The 24,719-nt window shown below is 39.8% G+C and overlaps 1 protein-coding gene across 1 annotated transcript; it reads left to right on the top strand.

Moving 5' to 3' along the window:
• The first annotated feature begins 825 nt into the window (after positions 1-825).
• Positions 826-23,189, top strand: LOC139347562 (gamma-aminobutyric acid receptor subunit rho-1-like). The gene is made up of 10 exons (XM_070987261.1): positions 826-1,126; positions 14,637-14,687; positions 16,598-16,704; positions 18,125-18,192; positions 18,286-18,509; positions 21,150-21,232; positions 21,552-21,692; positions 21,780-21,932; positions 22,535-22,731; positions 22,902-23,189. Exons 1-10 carry the CDS (start codon positions 1,023-1,025, stop codon positions 23,187-23,189), a joined length of 1,416 nt encoding a protein of 471 aa, XP_070843362.1. The 5' UTR covers positions 826-1,022.
• Positions 23,190-24,719: the final 1,530 nt, after the last annotated feature.

Genomic DNA, 24,719 nt, shown 5'->3' with positions numbered 1-24,719 from the left:
GAAAGCTCAACAGCGCCTTTACTTCCTGTGGAGCCTGAAGAAAGTTAACCTGGCTCTCCAAATCCTATCCAAATCCACAGTGTAATGGAAATGCTATTTCTTTGCATTATAAGAAATGTAGGGTCCAGGTCTTGAGCTTGCCTCATACTTGACATTTTATAAGCAGGACCTTGTGCCCAACATCCAATAACTTTTGTCAATATCATATCATATTTTAACGGCAAAGACAATTCACTGCAGGCTTTTCTGTTTTTGTAGGATTTGTGGGAAAGAAATAAAAAATACTGAGGACCAAAGCAGGTGGCAGAACTCCAGCACCAGTAGTGCAAGCCTTAACTCACTGTTAAACACTAGTGAAGAAAGACTGCAAAAATATCATGGTGATGAAGCCTATGCCTGCATTCAGGCTCAGCAAACCTTACAGTGTACATGGACACACCTTGGATTAAGAGGCTGTTACATAACTTCCCATACATATTGGTAACTGCTAATGTGCTTCCTAAATCTATATCCAATTGAGTGTCTCAGATTATGTCACCACATCAGTCCACATCAGTCTAATTGTAAAATGTAGCAGATTATACATCATCAGCACGTTATCCCAGTTCAAACTGACCTATTACCTTCATACACCTGTGAAAAAAGCCACTGAAATAATGGCAAGCGTGGCGTTACGCCTCTGATCACTCACCATTTTGCACATGGGTATAAGAGTGGACCTGCACAGCTGTCAGCTGTTACCTTCGTGTGGAGGTGAAAGACTCCGCTCACACCAGGCGGAAACAATGCGCTCTGCGTTTAGACTCCACCGAGCGCACAGAGAGCAAATCCGAGCCATCTGACGCGGAGGATTTATAGGTTTAGACGAAATTGCTTCCCCTCCTCTGTGAGATTAAATGCCCAGGCATCTATGTATAGATTCTCACTATGTTTACGGCGCGAAGCATGTGCGGTAAAAGTTGTGGAAGTAAGGTCAAGCTGCCGTTTTGAGACGTGTGGAGCGCGTTGGGACGCTGGACACCATGCACACGGATGTGGTGCTGCTCAACCTGCTGCTTTGGATGGTCGGGATGTCCGGACAGCAGCGTCTGAAAGGTCAAATACTGCAGTCATACAGGCACGTCAGGTCAGTTCATTGTGGAAGAAATGGAGAAACAGACATATTAAGATGAATTATCACGTGTAAAATCTTAAATTTCACACTCTTATTAAAAAATACATCTTATCAGATGATTATAGGCATTTCTTTTCAGCATGGTTACACTGGTTTAAGAAAATCCTTCATTCAGAAGATTTAAAAAAGCTGATCAGTGTTTCGTTAAAACTACAAGATGAATGAGAGGCAATTCAAGTTGATATTATTGAGTTTGAGTTCATTGTTGACAAAGAAAACAATTCAAGTTCCACTTTCAAGCTTGTTCAAGAACATATCACACGGTCTTCATCAAGAGCCTGGGGGTACTCAGGTGGCATGAATTTTTACATTTACTACCTTCACTATAGTGTTTGCATAAATCTCAGCATTAAATATTGGGCAGTTTTTTCCAAAGTTAGCCCTCTTGGCTGGTTTGGCAGGATTGTTTTTCATTGTAAAGTGGAATTTCAGATTTTTCTTTTGTCTCATCATGGAGCCCATTTATGGAATTAGAACATACCCTGTTGCATTTGGTCCGAGGGAAGCAAAAGGATTTTCCCTCTTCTGTCGAGCTTCTGTCATGATGATGTAAGGTTATTATTCAGTTTGATGTAGGCATTGCATCAGTATGATTGTGGTCCTATAAAGCTTCTATCTGCAAGTAAAGCCTGTTAAAATATCTGTTAAAATACATTCCACTGCTTGAAAAGTCACATTTCCGTCAATTTCCGTCACTGTAAATTGCCGTGGAAGTTCTCCCTCAGCCACTGTGACCATGAGGTGTTAAAATGCAAATATAATGCTGCAAAGCTATACAAATGCAAATTGGGATTTTGTGTGTGTGTGTGTGTGTGTGTGTGTGTGTGTGTGTGTGTGTGTGTGTGTGTGTGTGTGTGTGTGTGTGTGTGTGTGTGTGTGTGTGTGTGTGTGTGTGTGTGTGTGTGTGTGTGTGTTCTGTGCCTACAGAATACAAAGATTTTTTTTTTTTCATGAGGATTTAAAAGTGTGTTTAAATAATTTTATAGGTTACATACAGGATAAGTGTCCTGACTCTCAAAGGTCTTTAATTTTCCACTTAAATTGCTAAATCAAAATTGTGAAAATTAAAGCATCTACAGTTGGTCTGGTCACAATTTTTCGCATTTTGCCACCACAACACCAGATGAACAATGCTTGTGTGATTCCTTTATTATTGAATTCAATAAAGGAATTTTCAGACAACTACAGTGCAAGACATAACGTTATCAGTGTTGGATAACATTACTTTTAAAAGTAAATTGTTACAAGATCACTGATAGCCATTAATAGCTATAGCAATTTTTGAAACTGGTCCGGTATTGAGCGAGGGTGCTGCAGCCAATGGCATGTTGATCTCGATGGTATAACATACTCTGGCTCATAGCTCTAAACTAGCTCTTTGAACCAGTCTCCCTCTACCACACTGATTGGCAGCATATGGGTCTCAATCATACGGTGCATCGCACTGTGTGTATGCAAATTAAGCATGTGCACCCAGTCGAAAATATTCTCAGTGATTAACCAATTAATGGCTAACCACTGACATCCCAAATTAAAGGTATTAGAACTAGATTTTTACACAGGGCCTCTATACAAGACAGAGCCTTAAGATTAGTCACAGGGAGTCCCTTTCATTTCAGTTTATAATCATGATTATTATTATTAATCAAATTAATTGCAGGAGAACAAAGGTGGGGAGTTTGGGGCCTGTGAGGGCACAGGGCCCCAACACAGTTGGATGCTTTGGGACTGTTTGGTAATCTTGTAAAAGAGCTGATGCTGATGCAAGTTGTTTGCAACATGAGAAAATATGAACAAGTTTCTTGTAATCACCAGGATACTACTGTTGTTTAGATCAGACCATATTCATGCATTTTAAGTTTGCAGTGTGCCACATAAGAGATGCAACAACAACTTCCAGTACAAGAACATTTACTCAGTATAGTTTTTGGACACCACTTCGGTGACCTGTTTACTGTATGTTAGTCTTTTCTTAGCTGAGCTGATGTGGAATCAGGACAGAGCCGTCATACACACACAATAATCAAACTTCTGTTCATAGCTGACAGCAGGAAAATGTGATATGTGCCTGGTTTGAAAAATCACTTGCTCAAATTACGTAACCTGTAATCTAAGTGTGTTAATGGGCTTTTTGAATTATTGCTATTGTTGTGGCTGTGGAGAAGGTTAGCAGGCTGGAATGAGGCCAGCGATTAAATGTCATTTTTAATGAAGCACAAATCCAAAACATCTTATATTTTCTTTCTGCCGTGCAACTGTCAGAAGATCAAATTTTGTATTTGAGGAGCTTAGTTGATATAAGTGGTTACAACTGGAAATTTACTTTGCTTGCTCAAAATTAAAGCCACATCTTGCTTCATGGAAAGTTGATGGAAGGTTTCAAGTCTTGGTATAGGTTCTACTATTTTTCTGAAAGTCACAAGTTTATCCTTGACATACATGGTAATGCTGCTTCCTGTCATGTCAGTGTAGAACTTTAAAAAAAAAGACTGTGATAACTTGCCAATCCTCCTTAACCTATGCTCAATTGAAAACAGTATGAAGACAATATATTTAATGCTTTACTTCATAACCTCTATTGATTTTTGTAAATATTTGCATATTCTGAATTTGATGCAGCAACACATTTCAATCAAGTTGAGACAGGGGCAACAAAAGACTGGGAAAGTTATGGGATGCTGATAGTAACATGAATGGGAATGAAAGGGGTGTAGCATACTATACTTTAAAGGATATTAGTTTGTTATACGGACTGACTTTATTTTGCTCAGAGGAATTAGGATTTACACCCATTTCCAGCTAAATCCAAACCAGACCAAAACCAAACCTTTGCTCATTGTAGTCAAAATGTTCTGTTGTAACTTCATCAATCCACAGGACTTGTTGCCAGAATACATCAGGCATGTTTGGATGTTCCTTTGCAAACTTCTGACTGTGAATTTTGTGGTGAGGACACAGGAAAGGTTTTCTGCTGAGGACTCTTGAAGGTCATATTTGTTTGGGTGTTGCTGCACAGTTTGTCTGCAAAACATTCCTGAAGGTCTTTTGTAGGCAAATGTGTGCTTTGATTTACCTTTCCAACAACCTTAGGAGCAGTTCTCTCTTAAAGATCTCAACATGACCTCCACTGTTCCTGTGAACTGCCATTTATTAACTTAACGGCTGCCTTGAATTGCTTTGCTATCTTCTTTTAGCCTTTTCCTGCTTTGTGGCAATCAATTATTTTCATTTTCAGAGTGTTAGGTAGCTGCTCAGGAGTCCATGGCTTCTGGTTGTTGAGACAAGGTTTGAGTCAGAGTATTTATCAGTATCAGGGATGCCAAAATGTTTGCATGTTGCTGTATATGGATGGGAAATCCTAATTTTTGACCTAACACTAAAGTATTTCTATTACTCTGTAGCATCAACCACTATTAGCTCAGGCATTCTGAACCACACATGGCAACTTTGGCTTGAGTCAACAGTCTCTGTCAACAGACAGGAGGGGTGATAATATCCTCACAATGCGCTCACTCACTTATATTTCCAGTGGCGTTGCAGGGGTCTCTTGGGGCTCCAAGCAAGAAATTTCTGGGACCCCCACCCCACCCATGCACACTGCAAAATTTGGTTTTTGCACACATAAATGCACAATTTCTGGGACATTTGACATGAATGCTGAAAAAAAGATTAGTAGTTCTCAAAGTGAGGTCCAGGGACCAACAGAGGTCCCTGAAAGACCTGGGGGGTATTCCAGGTAGGAGGTTCAACAAACTCTGAGTTTATCCCTGAACTCTGAGTTGACTTACCCTGAGATGGGAAACTCTGAGTTTCCGGTTCCAGAACAGCTGATCAGAGTTAGTTCAACCAACTCTGAGTATGTTCACCTTGAGTTGTGCGTGTGCACAACCACTATAAAAAGCCATCATCAATGGAGCCCTGATACTACGAGTCACCATGACAACTGAGAAAAAAAGATCGTTATTTTACCCCGCTGGAGTTGGAGGTGTTATTGCAGGCCTGTGTGGAGTATGACCACATATCTTTCTGTAAATGTAACACCGCTGCAGCAGCGAAGTAGAGAGAAACAGCATGGGAGAAAATTGCTTCCCGAGTCAACGCGTAAGTTTGAATGTACTATTCCATTGACTTAACATTTAACTGTACTTAAGATCGTAGCATACAGTTCCAAATATAAACAGGAATAAAATCTGATTTTCATTTAGATGCAATCCAACAGGGGAGAAACAGACTTGGAAGCAGCTAAAAATGAAATATAAAAACATCATTCAAAAAGGTAAGGCATATTTTGCTAGGCTATGATTGTACCTCACTTTGATTTTAATTTTATTTTTTAAATTGACTTAGCCTATTAAACAACATGTTGTTTTAACACGTCATCTCACTTAATATTCCACTTTGTAGATTAACACTTCATACAATGTTTACACATTTTTATTTTATATGTATTGAAGTCATTTAAAATGTGACAATGTGTACATGAGCACTCAATACAATACTAATTTAAGAAAGGATTAACATTTGAGTTCTGCTCAGCCAACAGAAAGAAGGCAGAGGCCCAAAAAACGGGTGGAGGGCCACCTCCACCACCTCTGACAGAGGCTGAGGAGCTGGCCCTCAGCCAAAACTGTGACCGACCGGTGGCTGAAGGCATCCCCGGGGGAAGCTCATCTGAGCCTTGTGTCTTTTTAAAAAATAAAACTTATATATAAAACTTCTTATATATGAAACTAAATAGATCTTGCCTCAAATGGTAGTTCAAGATATTCTGAAACAGTATCTTTTCCTGCATCACAGGATGATGATGATGATGATGATGATGATGATGATGATGATGATGAAACGCTGTCTGCTGCCACAGGGAGAGATCCAGAGAGGCCTACTTAAGTGTGTCTTAGGTATATTATGTATAGCTACTGGCAGCGCTCTACCCATTCACATTCCTTTACATTCTGGAGTGGAATTATGAGTTGGACATGTACACTGAAGTGATGAGCATAGATAATGGACAAACAACTACCACATTCTTGTCCTTCAACAGAACATGGCTGGGCATCACCAGGAGGAGGATCCATCAACTTCCACAGCGCAGCTTGACACAGTGAGATTTTTGGTCAATACCATGTTAAATCTGTATGTAGAACTGTAGGATTTAAATGTCGTCCATATGTTTCCCAGTTACCAGTGAAGGAGTTGTATAGAGTCCACCTCATCAAGCATATAGAGAAAAGTGAAAAGGAAATGGTCTATTTGGATCACCAGATTAGAAAAACAGACCTTGAAATTCTATTACTGGGATGCCAGTTGAGGTGGATGCACTTCACAGGTGAAATATATTAATGGATGGAACTATATTACAAATCCTAACTGCTGATTTTGTACTTTTAGGAAATAAAGAAGATCAAACCACATGTGAATTTGTCATTATTTGACTGTTTTAATCAAAAGTAGTTCCTTCTGTTTAGGTCCCTTACAGCCCTTCCATCCTGCCTGTCTGCAGGGTGGATGGGATGGTCATCCTCAGGGTCATTCATTTGTACAGCAGGGTGTTGCTCTCTTCTAATAGTTGCAATATTATGGAGAACAACACATGCCACAATGATGTCACATGCCCTCTCTGGGGTGACCCTGAGCTTACGCAGGCACTGGAACCTGGATTTGAGTATGACTATGGCCATCTCAACCTGGGCTCTAGTCCTGCAGTGGGCCACATTAAAACGTTGTTGGGGCCCCGGCTCAGGGTCAGGGTAAGGGGTCAACAGAGTGGGCTGGCATGGATAGCCTCGATCCCCCAGTAGGTAGCCATCAAACTCTCCTGTAATTATAGAAGACATATGTGAGTGCATTAAAAAGGGGGACAAAGAACATTTGTACAAAGTTTTAGCTTCCTTACCGCGTGCAAATCTGTTGCTCAGACTACACTCCTAGTAGATCCGGGAGTCATGTACAGAGCCGGGCCACCTGGCTTCTACATTTGTAATGATGTAGGCTGCATCACATATGATCTTCACAGTGCAGAGAATGACATGAGTTACAGTATATTGTAATGTATACATTTTCATGTATGTACATCATTTTAAAGATGGCAGGTCATAAACCTGGACATTGATGCTCTGAAAGGATTTTCTATTCAAATAGTCCCCTTCGTTTTCTGCAGGCGCTGTAATGGGAATTTGTGTCCCATCTATGCATCCTATCACATTTGAAAGCCCTGCAAAATGACAGCTAATTAAGCTACTGAACCCACTCTGAGGTCGCAGCAGAATGTCTATCATAATTTAAGATAATAGAATATATGATTTTTACATCAGTTACCTGCAATCCTGTGGAATTCCTCTTTGATGTTTCTAAGAGGTTTGTGTCCGGGGAAAACTACCATCATTGGTAACAGGCGTTTCAGTGCGAGGGCCACTTTCCTCACAGCTCTACACACTGTTGCCTTTCCGAAGTGCTCTGCATCCCCAATGTCATACAAAAAACTACTGCTTGCAAAAAAACGTAGCACTATGCATAAAATTTGTCGTGATGTGAGCACACGCCCGCAGTGTGTGAGGTTGGTAATGTATGGCCGGAGAATGTTATCCAGATAAATTATACCGTCTGAGGAAAAGCGGTAGCGTTCGAACAGATATTCCTCTGGAAATGACAGGACATCTAATCTCGGTCAGAAGATTCTCTCGCAACATAAAACGTTTCGAATCAGTTGGGCTTCGATATCAATCGGATTGGGAATGAACAGGCCATCTATGTCCAACAGCTTTCTTCAGGGGAGATGGGGAGGAGACAGGTAGAAACTCAGGGATTCTTAAAGTAAACCTGCCAGTGAGCAGGTGATGTTCACAGAGTCTGTTACCATGGTAACTGACTCAGAGTTTCAGTTACCTTGCTTTCAGGAACGGAAAACTCAGAGTTTCCCTCATCTCAGGCTTAACTTTTTTTCACATAACCCACTTTCTGGAATACCCCCCTGGCCTATCAATAATTGTTGTTGCAAATAAGTGGCCGGGGCCCCCCTAGTGGTAGGGGGCTGCAAGCAACTGCCTGGCTTGCCTGTCCGCAAGCCCTGCCCTTGACATCTGCAAGAGACATGAACACAGCTTTGATGGAAACAGTTCTGACTTTTCTGAATTTGATCAAGTTAAAAATGAAAGTAATGAGCAGACTAGAGCAGGGTCTTCAAAGATGATTTCTGTCTTTCAGAGTTGGTGGTCTTCTTTCTCTGTTGCAGCAGTTAGCTTCACTCACACCAATTAGCTGGGTGTGCTGTTTCATTATTTTTTGTGCAGTGTTAATTTTCTCAATGAAAATTCTGACGATAAGTTTTCGCTGACGTCATTTTTTTGCATGACCAAACTGTAGCGACAACGTAAATGAAAAAAATATTGATAACAAAAATTACAGCGAAATCTCTGCTCATCATGCCCTGACGACTAAAGACGAGACGAAAATGTCTGTGTTTTGGCGGACAACCTGGTTGTTGTTTTCATTTTTAACCAATCACCAATCAACCAAGTCACATTCTCTCACTGCCTCATCTCATTGGATGTTTTTCCCCTGCTTGGTGCATGCCAGGTGCATGTCGGGTGCCCGCTGATAGACAACAAGGCAAGCTGCTCATTTCCTGCCGGCTACAAGAGTCGTCTCAGCCTGGCGTCTGCGGCTGGCATCTTCAGTGACCAGTCCTCGGCACAGGAGAGATCAAATTGTTGTGTGACAGAATTGTCAGAGTTCTGCTCTTTGTGATCATTTTGAGAGCCAGACTCGAATTGAGCTAGATTAGACATTGACTGATTTTTGCACACACCCGAGATATTGACTGTTAACCTCACTAGGCTTAGGGGTGCTATTTCATTTTGTACTTTTTGATTCTCGTTTTCACTTTTTGCTATAGGCCTCAATTAGGAGGGTTTTATTTCTGTTTCTTTGTGTGACAAGCAAACTCTCATTTTTGAAGAGTTCTCTTTTGGTTTTGATTATTTCATTTGTTTGAAAAGCACCCACCCGCTCTTTTCGTTGTCTTGGCCTTTTGCTTTTTTTGTATTAAAACAATTTACAGCACTTTGATTTAAATAAATAACTAATTTCAACTGTTTCCATCCGGTTGGCTTTTTGTTACTTCCTGTCCCTAGCGAGCTGGGTTGTAACACATTTCCAATGAGGATTGAGCAGTTTGCGGAGTCAGTGCCACTCACTGTCTCAAGTCAGTCTTTGATCAAACTAAGCACTTTTGCCAATCAGTTTTAGGTTGCTGTGAATGTGTTTTGATACTAATCTATGCGTTTTGCTCAACCTCCTACCAATTTTAAAGATAACAAGCTCTGGAGGGAACTGCTTTTGTTTCGTTATCACTGTGTGTATTTTAATAATTTGTATTTCAGAGGAGTCTTGTTAAAAAAATGACCCCCCAGTCAATGAGTAGGAATATAAGTTGGACCAGATCATTTCACAGTATTTGTATTTCTCCAGGTTGTATACAAATGAAGAGGGCAGTGTGCCATGTCTACAGGGTCTGCCTCACTTTTACTGTACATCCAGGCACAGCGCCATGTATGCAGAAAATAAAGAGGATGACCTGTGAGGAAACATAATAGTTTATTGCACTTTATCTACCACACTTTAGGCATTCATTTTTCTATGATTTATGAAAGTATGGTAAGTCAGTAACATATTCTTATCCTGCTGACTAAATGCATCGTTCAAAATCTATTACAGTTAATGAAACTGTCAGAGAAAATTCTGACTAAAACATCTGACACAGTTTCATTGAGTAGTTTTGGCATGTATTTCCGGAAATACATACATAAATACTTTAAACTGATGTGAAATCAGCTGTTACCTTCTGCCTGTGACTGACACACAGTTAGCATGAAATCAACAACACAATTTACTGCTTTTACTCTTTTGGACCCACAAATGAAATAGCAAAAGCCATCAATAAACACAAATAAAACTAACTAAGGGCGAATCAGCTCGTAGCTGACACAGTGGAGGCTAGTTCTCATTTCAAGTTTCAAGTTTATTCATACCTAGACAAAATGATAAACATATACAATTTAGACCAATTAAACATCTGCAATGGTCCTTTGGCATGTATGAATGGGTCCCCCAAAGTAAGCTATTGAAAGCAAAATGACACTCAGCCCAAACAGTTCACCATATAACACATTTATTACAGATGAGTCGGGAACAACTTAAGGCACTAAATCACACTTCTCTCTATATTTGTAGGAGTTGTCATATTCCGAGAATAACGCACCTCTAGCTGCTGAGACGTGTGGTCTCAACATCTCAAAGATGTGTGGTTCAAACAAACTGTAGAAATGTTCAAAGTGACATGGATTACTGTAGAAACTGTGGGATTTCTACTGCTGCTTGCCAGCCTGGTTGGCTTGTTTTTGTTTTATGCATCAAACACACAGAATTAGATCGACACCCTCACTCCTCCTGGACAATTCAAGATGATGAAGACAGTCTGCCTGTAGGGCTCCACTGTGGAGTCACTTCAGGTATAGGCTTCGCTCTCAAGTCAGTCCTACTGTCAGGTCAGGAAATACATGCCAAAACTAGTCAATGAAACTGTGTCAGATGTTTTAGTCAGAATTTTCTCTGACAGTTTCATTAACTGTAATAGATTTTGAACTATGCATTTAGTCAGTAGGCTGAGAATGTGTTACTGACTTACTGTACTTTTATAAATCATAGAAAAATGAATGCCTAAAGTGTGCTAGATAAAGTGCAATAAACAATTAGGTTTCCTCACAGGTCATCCTCTTTATTTTCTGCATACATGGCACTGTGCCTGGATGTACAGTAAAAGTGAGGCAGACCCTGTAGACATGGCACACTGCCCTCTTCATTTGTATACACCCTAGAGAAATTCAATTCAATTCAATTCAATATTCCTTTATTAGTCCCACGGGGGGGAAATTCCAATTTACAGCAGCATCAATAAAGTGGATAGAGTATTGAACAAGTGCAATGCAAATTCAAAACAACAAGTATATATACAAAAGAGTAGGATAAAAGAATAACGTCATCCTAAGAAATTGTAAATAGTATTTACAGATTGTTATGCACAGATTTTTGCACAGATTATTGCACTGATTACTTGGAGCAGTTTTTGTTGTACAGTCTGACAGCTGCAAGAATTAATGACCTGCAATACCACTCCCTCACATACTTTTGATGTAGCATCCTGTCACTGATGGAGCTCCTCAGTGCAGTGAGTGTGTGTTGGAGTGGGTGGGAGTCATTGACTGTCATGGAGGACAGCTTGGCTGTCATCCTCCTCTCCCCACCACCTCCACCACCTGTTCCAGAGGGCATCCCAGGACAGAGCTGGTCTTCCTAATAAGTTTGTCTTCCTGTCAGTGATGTGATGCTGCTCCCCCAGCAGACTACACCGTAGAAAATGGCAGTGGCCATAGAGTCATAGAAGGTCTTCAGGAGTGCCCCACTCACCCCAAAAGACCTCAGCCTCCTGAGCAGATTCTGCTCTGTCCTTTTTTGTAAAGTGCAGTGGTGTTATGAGTCCAAATACAAATACTGTGAAATAATCTGGTCCAATTCCTACTCATTGACTTGGGGGTCATTTTTTTAACAAGACTCCTCTGAAATACAAATTATTAAAAAAAACACAGTGATAACAGAAAAAAAGCAGTTCCCTCCAGAGCTTGTTATCTTTAAAATTGGTAGGAGGTTGAGCAAAACGCATAGATTAACATCAAAAACACATTCACAGCAACCTAAAACTGATTGGCAAAAGTGCTTAGTTTGCTCAAAGACTGACTTGAGACAGTGAGTGGCACTGACTCCGCAAACTGCTCAATCCTCATTGGAAATGAAACACATAGTCTTTTTTTCGGATGGAATATAAGAGACCAAGTTCCATAGGTCGTCTCCTCTCTTCCTTCCCACCTGACATGCTGCTGAAACATCCAATGAGATGGGGCAGTGAGAGAATTGGACTTGCAGAAGTGGTTGGTTAAAAATTAAAATAACAACCAGGTTGTCCGACCAATCACAGACAACATTTTCATCTTGTCTTTAGTCATCAGGGAATGATGAACAGAGATTTCGCTGTAATTTTTGTGAGCAATATTTTTTTCATTTACAATTTTGTCATGCAATAAAATGACGTCAACAAACACTCAGAATTTTCATTGATAAAATTAACACTGGTTTTCTGTAGGTTCAGGCTCAGGTGATCACTGGGCGGTGGAAGCAAGTTGGTCTCTGGATGAGACTGAAGAGGTTGGAGTTACTTAGCTTAAACTGAAAAGCAGAAAAGGCAATCAGCTGAAGAAACCTTTACTTCCTCTTGTTTGTTAGTCTTCCATAGAGAGGGGAGCAGTGTCCAATATCTGACTGGACTAGAAATATTTCCTGTTGCCAAGCTGTATCTAAGGTATCCTATTGTAATCCTATTTACTGGAGTAGTAAACAATGTTTCTATAGCATAAGAACCTTATGGGATGGTAATGATTGTTCCAGGTATTAGTCAAACCTTCAGGTGTTACCAGGGAAACTGAGTTATGTGTTGTGAAAAACTTGATGTTGATTGTAAAACTTTTTTGTTGTCGTTGTTTGGCAAGTGACCATAATTTAGGCGTGATAATGACCTTTGAGGTGTCCATTATCAGGAAATAATGGACTCTGATGCGCGTCAGACAGTTCTGGCCTCCTTGTCATCCAATATAGTGTGCATTTAAATTGATACAGTTTTTTTTTCTTTTTTGGCCTTTTTTTGAGTGGCCAACATACATTTGCTGCTGACCTCATTCACAGCAGTAAATTGCTTAGCTCCTGAGCCGGTTCTACTCTGTGCTTTCACATCTACCATAGGTAATACAGGAGAATATCACGGAAATTGCCAAAATGTGGATTTAGTTTCTAATAATGAACCACACATGTAAAACGTGAGTTTATTGAAGACTTTGTGGCCATGAGCAGAGTTAGATAGTCTGTTGGAAAAAAGAAAAAAAAAGAAAAGAAAAAACTACATGTGTTTCTGGTCAGGTATTGTAAACAAGGAGAGTTGCCTGAATATGAGAGTAGCCTCCATTAGACCCACTTACCTGCTGTGTTTGAGCTGCATGTGGAGGCTGTCCTGTCCAGCAGAATACTACAACGTTGTGTTACATCAAATTCATTGATATTCATGATGACAAAATGAGCTTCAGTCATAAAATGCAGAATTCAGACAAATTGAAATGGAATCTGGAAAAAAATAAAGAGGATTTAATTTGCTGTAGCTGTTGCACTATGAATAAATACAGACAAAATGATTGAAAAATGTGTTTATATGAGCTTATTGTCATAGTAAGTGAAGTTTGGACTGATGAGGGAAGAGTACATAAGCTAAGTTGCCAAATGTAGCACAAATTTTAAAGTTTTAAGAAAACTGGCAAAAGAAAGTGCAAATGAATGCACGTTTCCATTTGCTACCGAGATTATTAGGTGTTGGCTCAACGAGATAAACAGCTGGCAGCAATAATCCTACAGTCAGCTGCCATGAAACCACTCCAAAAGAAGAGAGTAAGACAAGATGATGGAATGCATCTAAATTAAAAATGGTAAAAAAAAAAAAAAACAATGTAGAAAACCTGATATATATATGGCTTTTATGTTTGTTACATTTATCACATTCTGCTGAGCAATTTGGGCTTTGTTGCTGCCAGTCTATGAAAAGTTACAGTAGGGTAAGTGTAAGATAGTCCAGTATAAACAAGAAATGTAACAGGTTATGCAGAAAAATATATATAAATGATTATAAAAACTGAATAAATGACCAATGGTCAAAAGAATTTTTTGAGCAACAGATTCAGCCAGCACTGGTGAATTCAGTTTCCTCTGAATGGATCTGACACCAATGTAAAAATTTGAGGCTGAAACTAAGGTAAAGTTCTAGTGTGTAGGATTTAAGGAGATTTATTGGCAGAATTTATATATTCAAAGTTGTGTTTTCATTAGTGTATAATCACCTGATAATAAGAGTCATGTTTTTGTTCATTTTACAGAGGTGTTGGCAGCCATTAGACTGTAACATTTATTATACCACTTAAAATAAAGGAGGTAACTAGAATTACAGTCATCTGGTAATTCTGTTATATGAAGCTAACTTTTCACACTGAGTTTTTGTGTTTATATCTCATAATGTTACCTAATTTCCTGTAGGCATCTGGGGTGAGAGTCCAGGTTACCTTGTTTCCTGAGGCTTATTTAAAGCACACATCTTGTCTTGGATAAATATTTGATTTTCCCTCTTTTGTTGAGAGTATGTGTTTATGTAATGAATGAGAATGACACCACCATTTCAAAGAGCTCCAAAATCTTTACTCTGTTTTTCAAAATGCCCACCTTCAAGATCACCTTCAAGATTTACCCAGCTCAGTTTCAGCGCTGTCTAATATTGCACAATGCTTTCCTAAATCATGTTTCTGTTATGTTTTTCCCATTTCAGATCGAAAAGAGAAATGTCTCTAACAGAAAGATCCAGTCGCAAGATTGGCAGGTATGTGTGTTTGGTTATTTCGAATCCATTCAGTCCAAGTAGAATGATAACAGAGGCTGAGCAGGAGAACGATATATAGTGGAGATTTTAGCTTCATAAGTGGGCTTAGAGGCATATGGTCAACATTTTAATCGCACCATTGTTAGCAGTATCGGGTGAGGAGGATGGGCTGCTTTTGTGTATTTTAGTAAACCCAGTATAATCCATTCTTATCCTCAGAATTAGGAAGTTCCGAAGATTATTTACCTGTGCCGCATAAACTCAATATGATGACCACAAGCCACACTGCAAAGTTCCACCACTGGCACATTGTCAGGTGTGCACAACATTGAAAAGTTCACTTAACCCTTGAATACTCTTTGCAATACATGACACTCTAAAAGGAGATTTTCTGCCAGGAAACAGAAAGTTGACCACCTAGTAAGAGACATGCAGCTGGTGTCTCACTGTTAGTGATGGCTAGTGTTGTGCCATGGTTGCATTTTATTGGCAAAGTCTCAGTTTGTTGTTGGAACAGCTGATGACAGCATAGAACAGAAAAGACATTAAATTAAATTATTAATTGGGATATGTTTCAGGGCACCCCACCAACTGAGTTATAGGGTCACCCCCAGACTGTACTTTTAACATCTGAACCCATGTAGGTCATATTGTGCTCACATAACACATATTTCAAATTACTTAATAATTGACACACAGCAAACCTGAAACCATGTTACACACACAATTGTCTCTGAATTTATAGAGAATGGTGCAAAAAACAAAAAGCATGCAGTCAGCAGTTTTTTGTGTGGATGGTGACGTGTAAGTCAACTAACCACACACTGCAAGAGTTCTTCTATTTAGTGCATACCTGGTTCCACTCCTGTTGGCTTGGCTAAAAACACAAACCTGAGGACACAGTGGGCACAGACTCACCAAAACTGAACAGCAGAAGAGTGGAGGGTGTTGCCAAATTTTGATCGTTTATACATGGACTAGCATCTTTAACAAAAGTTCCCTGCACCTTGTTCAATCCATGTCACGAAGACTTCACATTGTTTCCAGAACAAGGTGCACCTATTAATGTGGCCACTAAGATCATTTATCAGACATACTGCGATGTAATTGCAATATACTGACTATTTAAAATGGAACCTAAAATCCCATTAAGCAATGTCTTCATGTCATGCATGTCATGACCAGTCAGTAGAGTCTAACTTTGAGTCTTATTTCAAGTGGAAATGAGATTCTGGTTCCAGAAATTTTGTTCATATGCACTTAACATTGAGCCTTTTTGTTTCCAAGAAATGAGTTCACTTTTGTCTTTCTTTTAATGGTGTTACATGAGCAAATGGTTTGCCCATCTTTATAGGTATATTGTTTATGTCAGTTTATTCTGTGCATCACAGCTAATTGGTTACACATACCAAGAGTTTGTGAGACAAAGACCGTGTAGGCAAGTTGAAATATGCTGAGGTTAACAATTAACTTTGAATCAGACCTTCACAAACATACCGCTGGAAGATGATTGCCAACTGTGCTGTGACACCCCAGAAACATGAAAGTGAGCTGGTTTCTCAACATCGAATTTCCAGGGTCCAGGGTAGCTCACCTGGTAGAGCACAAACACCTTGTACTAAGGCGGTGCTCTTACTGAAGGCGGCCCGGGTTTGTTTCCGACCTTTGCTGCATTCTGTCCCCTCTTTCTCCCCCTTTCCACTCTGTCACTCTCCTGTCCATCCATAAAGGCAAAATAATAATATTTCTACAGAAGCATTGATAGAATAGACTTGATGCACATTAGGAATGTATTATCATTTAAATGCAAAACAATTAACAATATAATCAGTCAGTCAACATGACTCTATTCACAGATGGTAGTTGAGAAATAAACTCTTGAATAATTGTTTTCCGAACATTTCCCTCAGTCCCATATTGAAGAGGAGTCCAGATATAACTAAAGCTTGGGGTACGAAGACAGAGCAGCTGCTGAGGATAGACGACCATGACTTTACAATGCGACCGGGATTTGGAGGTAAGGAGTTTTATCTTTCTGAACTAAATGAAGCTGTGTCAATCTGTCGTCATGTAGGCAGCCAGTGGACGGTGATCTCTATTCAGAGATGCATCTGTATTAATTTAGTGTCCAGACAAGTCATGACCCACATGTTCTTTTTGATTTTACACTAAACCACAAACCACACCATCTGATCTATATGCTCATCCAAACGTGGGAGTTGGGAGTCCAGCACTGGCTTGTAGAGATGACATAACAGAGTAGGATTATGTCTGAACCATGCTGGTGTGGGCTAGTGATTAATTATCAAGCAGCAACAGTCTAGCTTTAGGTTTCAATAACTCTCGTCTTAATCTGCAATAATATCGCCGTGCTCAAAGTCTGAATCATTGTGCTTTTTAAATTCTTACATGTGCATTTCCCCTCTTAGTATGAAATCTGACATGGAGTTCTTCAAAAGCCTTTACTCAGTTAATGGCATACTTTGGTCAGTCTTTATTGCAGCTGATTATATCACTATATTTGTATATTTGAGCTGGATTCAGTCTGATTAGTTACTGTAGGGTTGTTATATAAAATGTTTGTTTTTTCATGGTATGCATATGTGTTCATGGTGTATATATATATATATATATCCTATGTTCCCAGAGTCCTATGTCCCACAGTTCTACATTGTTCCCCAAGTCCCCGTGTTCCCACTGTCCCGTGTTCCCAGGTTTATGTCTGTGTTGAGGTTAGGGTTTTGACCCATACACAATAAGAGTGTTACCCTAAGTGGTTCTTATCCTGATTTTCAAAAAAACAGAATAACTTAAACAAAGATCTCTATGTCACTAAGTAAACACAAAAATGACTAGATTTAGGTTTAAGGTTCCAGCATTTGAAATCCTTCCAACATCAGATTCATGGGAGCTGCACCTGACAAGTTTTCTAACATCTCACTGATGTCCACTTGAGAAAAATGTGCAGGATTTGAACTTCTCTCAAGCTTTCGGTTTCACTCATTTGAGCAAATGATGCTGCTATGTTCATGGGAGGGCAGTCTCCTGTCAAGAGCTGAGCCTGGTGTAGCACTGTATTCCTGTAGTGCAATGTGAAGTATTGTTGCATTGAGCATAAAGAGAGCATTCAGCAGCCTCTAGATGGCAACGCAAACAGGTCTTTAAAGCTGGGTGTTGTGTTTTTTAAAAATGCAATGATGTTATTCCAGTTCAAGTCATGCAAAAGGTAAGACCTTAATTTCAAACCAGGAAATTGTTCACACCAAGTATAACCCTAGTTCTATGCTACATCACCATGTTTTGAAAATGTATGGAACCTGAAACCCAGGCTACATCTGCATACACTGTGCTGTCCACTGCTATATTTAAAGATAACACTCATGTCAACACGACTGTAAATTGCAGGTTAATGCATCTTTGTAAACATATTCCTTAAGGGCCTGCAGTTCCAGTTGGAGTGGATGTTCAGGTTGAAAGTTTGGATGCTATTTCAGAGGTTGATATGGTATGTCTGGACCAAACTGTAAGTAAGATCATTCATGTATATACTTTGTTGAGAAAGTAAGTACTGTAACACGCATGAATTTGCTTTTTTAAGGACTTTACTATGACCCTGTATCTGAGGCACTACTGGAAGGATGAACGACTGTCCTTCAGAAGCAACAACAACCAGAGCATGACCTTCGATAGCCGCCTAGCGAAGAAAATCTGGGTACCAGATATGTTTTTTGTCCACTCTAAGAAGTCCTTCACACATGATACCACCACTGACAATGTCATGCTGCGAGTTTACCCAGATGGCAAAGTCCTCTACAGTCTCAGGTAATTCGCCCTGTCAGCGGGGCCAACACTCAACATGTATGAAGGCCCATATTAAAACTTACTCGCTGACTGGATCTGGCAACCCAAGGAGCTGCCCAAAAGTAATGGCCAGATGGATACACTGTTGTTTGTCAGAGAGGCAAATAGTTCCAAAGCTTAACTCTTCCTAAATCACAAACTGTAATTTTATACATTGTGTAAATAAGTTTGAGAATTGGGATATTTTTTTTCTCTGTGCACAGAGCCAGGCTAGCTGTTTGTCCCTGCTTTCACTCTTCATCCTAAGCTAGTCCCATCTCACCGTCAGAAACAAAGCAAGTCATAGGCAAGGTGGGGGCCAATATTCACTGAATATAGATAATGCTTTACTCACTGGAGCAGGTTATGGTGTTAGTGGGTGTTCATGGGATGTAATTACTATCGATTGTCCTGCCAAGACAAAGTGGCACCAGCTGCCACAGCACAAGATGTGTATTTAAGGGCATAGAGATGTGCCAATTATGACGGCTAATACTGCTGAGCAAGACCTTGTAATTTTGGCAAGTGATAGAAGGCTCCCAGCAAAGATAGTTGATGTTGTAATCCACATTACAGAGCCTGGCAGAGATTAACAGCTGGCCATCTGCCTCCTGTTGTGAAAACTGAAGCATAGTCCTGCCTTCCTGACAGACTGGGACAAATTCAAATGATGACATCATTATCTACAAGTCTGCATTCACCAACATTCACTATTTGATCTGAAACATTTGAATGTTATGGCTGAGGGTGATTGATAGTTATGTTATTGATAGAAGGAGCCTAATAATCAGTAGAAATGGTCAGATAAATCCACATCTCACACATGAAATCACACAGAACTCTTGTTTTCTTAAGTCTGTCATCTGTTTTGGACTCAATCAGAGATCCTGATCCTGATCTTGATGTGGACTGTGGCCTTTTGCTACCTGGTGAATTTATACTATGTGTATGTTTGAAGAGCACTTGATGGTAAATAGTAGATATAACCATGCCCAACCATGAGTTGGGTTAATCTGTATGGGGTTGGTGCTGGATGGAGATTTTCCAGGCTAAAGCAGATTGGCAAGTAAGGATGACAGTTTGTAGACCTGGCCTGCAGATTGTGTGGCCTTCTTTCGTCCTGTGAGCTGGATTACGTGTTTTCATTTTTCATCTCTGAGTGGGGAAACTAAATCTCATCTGAAACCCCTGACTGACGCAGTGTTTGCCTGTGAATATAGAGGGGTCATTCTCTGCTGAAGGTTACACATGCAATACTAAAAACATCATAGTTGGTGTTATGAGTCTAACATCCCCAATGAGCCACTGTCTCTGCTTAATATCAACTGTCCCTCAAAATCCATTTAACTCTCTATGATCCTGTAGGACTGGTAATTCCCCCAAAAAGTCAAAATTTGTTCATCCCTTAAAACCAGATGTCAAATACAGTTTTCAGCTTGTTGCCTCTTGGGGTGTCCACTGAACTTCAAAGTTCACTGAACACCTAAATTTAGGTGGGCTAAAAGATATTGTTTCAATAAAAAAAGAAGAAAAAAAAAAGAGGTGAACTGTCGCTTTTGTTTTGCATCTTGATATCCTCACATTAACTGTATTTCTTTCTGGATGATTATCATTATTAGCCGTTGTATCAGTTTCTGTCAGTTACCATAACTGTCTATAAAAACAGATTATAGTAAATTTAATATGTTCAATTTAACATTCACATTAAGTTCCAGCAGAACCAAAGCTTTCTCTGAATACATGCTACATGATATTTATCTGATAGCCTCTGTGGAAGTGTGTCCCAGTTCCGTAAAATACACTAACAACCAAAAGTAAACTCTGCACTAATGTTGAAGGTACGGTATTTTTGCAGTTCATACAGAAATTAATGTGTTTGGGATATGCAGGAAGCAGATTGGTCTGAGTCTTAGTTCTACTTTTGGGTACCAAGTAATTACCCAGAAGGCATAGCAGGCCACAGTGACTGAATGAATGAAGTGGAAACACTCATATATATTACTGATATACTGATATTACTGATTACTGTATATGTTACAGTGTATCTGTGCATTTACCTGCAGGATATGTGCTGTCCTTCACAGGTGATATCTTCCAGATGTATCCTGAGTAATCTCTCAATCGTTTATTCCACAGGACATCTATTACAAGAGGGAAGGAGATGTTGTATATTTTGGGCTAGAGTGATTCCTGTAGAAAGGAACACAAAGGGAATTCTAGTTAATGTACATGCTGTTTTTATTACTGTTAGCGTTCATTTATAGTTGTTGCAGATACATGAAATGGTTAAAGATATAACCCAAACCCATTGGACTGACCCAGTGGGGAATGGACCACATTGTGCTTTGCCCTTGTCCCACTTGTGATAGTCCTAGAGGGCGAAGTCTGTGCAGAATAGAACTTTAGTTATGTAGCGTAACTCTAGATCACCTATGCCCAGAAGAGCAACCTTTGTAGATCCAGTGAGACTGTATTGTGCTATGGAACAAATACAATAGTAATTCTTACTGACTGCTTAAAAATAAATATGACTAACTATGCTCATATCCCATTGATATAGCTGAGATAATTATTTCTGTAGTAGTATTTTGTCATCGCATTACTGTTGTTTTGTCATTGCAGGGTGACAGTCACAGCCATGTGCAGCATGGACCTGAGTCACTTTCCTCTGGATACTCAGACGTGTTCTCTGGAGATAGAGAGCTGTAAGTGACTGATGGGATCAAGCTTAGTGTGGCTTTCCTCTCCTCTAGAGTTACACAGTTTCAACCTGCATTCTGATAATTCTCTTGATTTCCATAGACTAGTATTGTTGTAGCAGCAGAAGCTGTGGGATACTGCTCTGTCTTTACTTATTTCATTATTATGTGAATATGCTAAATTAAGGAAATGTCATTAAATTGTTACTAAAGACTGGAGACTGTAGAGGGTGTTGTTACTGTATTTGAGCGAACCTTCACTCTGGTGTTATTTTCATATTAGTTACAATAGAATTTGTGCCACAGATACTCTTTGTCTTTCCAGATGCATATACAGATGATGACCTGATGCTGTACTGGAAAAAAGGGAACAGGTCATTAAACACAGATGAGAGAATTTCTCTCTCCCAGTTCCTCATCCAAGAGTTCCACACCACCACAAGGCTGGCTTTCTACAGCAGCACAGGTACTAACAAAAAGTGCAGAGCTGTCTTTTGATGGAGGCCTACACTATCTTAGACCTATGCAACTTCTAACTTACTCTCCTCTCCAGGCTGGTACAATCGTCTGTACATCAACTTCACTCTGCGGCGTCACATCTTCTTTTTCCTGCTGCAGACATACTTCCCTGCCACTCTGATGGTCATGTTGTCCTGGGTGTCCTTCTGGATCGACCGCAGGGCCGTCCCTGCCAGAGTGCCGCTGGGTGAGAGTGCTTTGCTGTGGTTAGCTACTTGGTGGAGTCATTAGTTGGATGATTGCTGGCTTAGTCCTCAGTTCTTAGTTTGGGGAGTGTTCCCTTATCCTAATGGAGGGTCTAAGGACAGAGGGTGTCATATGCTGAACAGACTGTGAAGTCATTTGTGATATTAGGCTATATAAATAAAATACAGATAAAATTGACTTGTCAATTTTTGTTTTACCGAAAACCACAATAATCACTTAATGAATGCTTACACAAATGGAAAAAGAAATTTCAAAGTCAATAAATTACTTTCAATTTTATTTTCATTTAAAATTTAATAGATGCTTCAACTCCCAATTCATTTTGACTTTGAGCTCATAACTTCCATAATCCAGGTAACTATTCTTCACATGTTTTTAGTGAACTCAAACTTGTATTTGGCTTGTTGTGTGACCTAATATTGGGACCCACTGACAGCCGAAACAGCAGTGTCTTCAGCGGGAGGAATAGTACTCGTCTCTCAGACAAATGTGCCCTCTTTACCCTTGTTTATCACTAACACTTACTAATACATCAAACATGAGGCTGAAGTCACCTGTTCTGAACTTGTTGTCCTGCTTCAGGTATAACCACGGTGCTTACCATGTCCACTATCATCACTGGAGTCAATGCCTCCATGCCCAGGGTGTCGTACATCAAAGCTGTGGACATTTACCTCTGGGTCAGTTTTGTCTTTGTGTTCCTGTCGGTGATAGAGTACGCTGCAGTCAACTACCTGTCAACTCTACAAGAACGCAAGGAGAGGAAAGTCAGAGAGAGGGTTAGTACCAGTCTCTCATCTCCATGCCTTTCCCCCAAAACAAGAAATGTGAAAATCTTGGAAGCAATAGTTTGAAGTACAAGTTTTCTGAGGTGAAAAATTACTCACAAGTGGTTTTGTGGACGTGTTATGTTTTGGAAAGCCATTGAATACATTTTGTCTCCTTGCAGCTGCCGTGTACCTGTGGTATGGCCCATCCTGGCATTATGTCAGCCAGCTACAGTGAGGTGGATGTCAACACAACAGGAAACTATGGCATGCCAGGAGAGAATGGGGTGAAACAGGAGAGGATGCTGGTGCAGCTGGCAATGGAAAGCGACCAGATCACTGGCCATGTTGGCTCCACTGCCTACAGCAACGTGTGGATTGACACACATGCCATAGATAAGTACTCCCGGGTAATTTTTCCTGGATCTTACATCCTCTTCAACATCATCTACTGGTCTATCTACTCCTAACACAGGAACTCAAAAAAATTGTAGGTAACCAAGATCTTAAAAGTACTAGCAGAGGTCTGAAAAATCTGCCTCCCCACTTTTCAAAGTGGTTAACAAAGACTTATTCTATAGTGGAGACTGGTGCACTGAAGTTGCAGATTCAGATTCACTGAAATACCACATAAATGGGTAAAGACAATTTCAGGGAAAATATGAGTCACCACGAAAATACAGTCCGTAATCTGTTCAGTAAAGTTCACACAAGCTGCACTAAACAACGTGATCACTTGAAAAGTAGTAAGTTGGTTTGCTTCCAAGTCAACTGTGATGCAATTTGTTTGTGGTATGACTGCAATGATTCTTTTTATATATATATATGTAGTATGTCTTGGCACTGACATTACTTCCTAAGTGATTACTGTTACACTCAAAAAGCACTAAAATAATACTACAGCCTGGGGGATCATAACCCCAAATCCCTTGTTCTGTATATTCTGTTTCACAATGTTTGTTTTTTAAAAACTGTTTTATTTCATTTTTTTGTTTTGTCACATTGCAATTCACTGATAAATAAAAAAATAATGGTACAACTGCATTGATTGTGTTTGTTTGCAAGGAAACACTGGTGGAGCAGGCTGAAATGAATTTGCACAGTGGCATATCCTCTGGACAGTGTTTTACAGCAACTTCATGAGCTTAACATTAACAAAAAATTGACACGGAATGTGGGTTCACTTTGATTAAAAGAAGCAAAAAATGCAGACGACCATTCAAACGTTGGGGGTGTTTAAAAGAAGAATGATAAAATATCTCCTTAACATGGCTCAGAGAATGTCAATGGGTGGACAGTATGTCTTCCTGATAGGGTGAGCTTTTTAGCAAAGAGCTGCTTATTTACATATCCACAAGATACAGAGCCACATTAGCATCCATTTAGAATTATGTCTGTGGCCATCAGACTGGCTCTGTTTTGATCACCACCACCAGGAAATATCTGCTTTTTCAGCTGCTAAATGCTCCTGCTGATGCAATTTGTGTGAGTTCTGTGGTTTGTTGTACTGTTTTCTGGCTTCATCTGATGATGTATATGTGTACTTGATGTTTTTTTTTACATGGACAGTAGTTCAAGCAAAAAAAGCTCTGTTTTGTAATAATAATGTTAATCTTCCTGTCCCCTGGTACACTGACCCTGTTAGACTGACCACATGGATATTTATAACTGCTTTAGTTAAAATCAGGGATGCAGCCTTTGTCCATCACGCCCCAAAGCTCTGGACCTGAACCATCATTTGGAAAACATTCAACATGGACGTGGCTTTTTGTTGTCTAGACCAAGCCAGGGATTTTGGTATTGAATATCTCTCTCAATGAAGAGTTTATTGGTCCGATATTCTTTGACACTAAACTAGAACAGAAAACTATAAATTGGCACCGATGGTCCAACTTGACAGCATTAAATATAACCTCTGTGTAATGAGAAGTTATTCTCTGTCCATGATTTATCACTCCATGTGTTGGGTTATGCGTGTTTCTCACTTGACACAGTTTATC

Source organism: Chaetodon trifascialis, chromosome 19 (genome assembly GCF_039877785.1).
Source record: "Chaetodon trifascialis isolate fChaTrf1 chromosome 19, fChaTrf1.hap1, whole genome shotgun sequence".
NCBI lineage: Eukaryota > Metazoa > Chordata > Actinopteri > Chaetodontiformes > Chaetodontidae > Chaetodon > Chaetodon trifascialis.
This window is presented reverse-complemented; position numbering and strand designations above follow the sequence as displayed.

Coding starts and splice junctions, on each gene's coding strand:
- LOC139347562 (XM_070987261.1), top strand. CDS start 1,023: ATGCACACGGATGTGGTGCTGCTCAACCTGCTGCTTTGGATGGTCGGG. Junction 16,705..18,124: donor AATGCGACCGGGATTTGGAG/GTAAGGAGTTTT, acceptor ATATTCCTTAAG/GGCCTGCAGTTCCAGTTGGA. Junction 21,233..21,551: donor TTCTCTGGAGATAGAGAGCT/GTAAGTGACTGA, acceptor TTGTCTTTCCAG/ATGCATATACAGATGATGAC.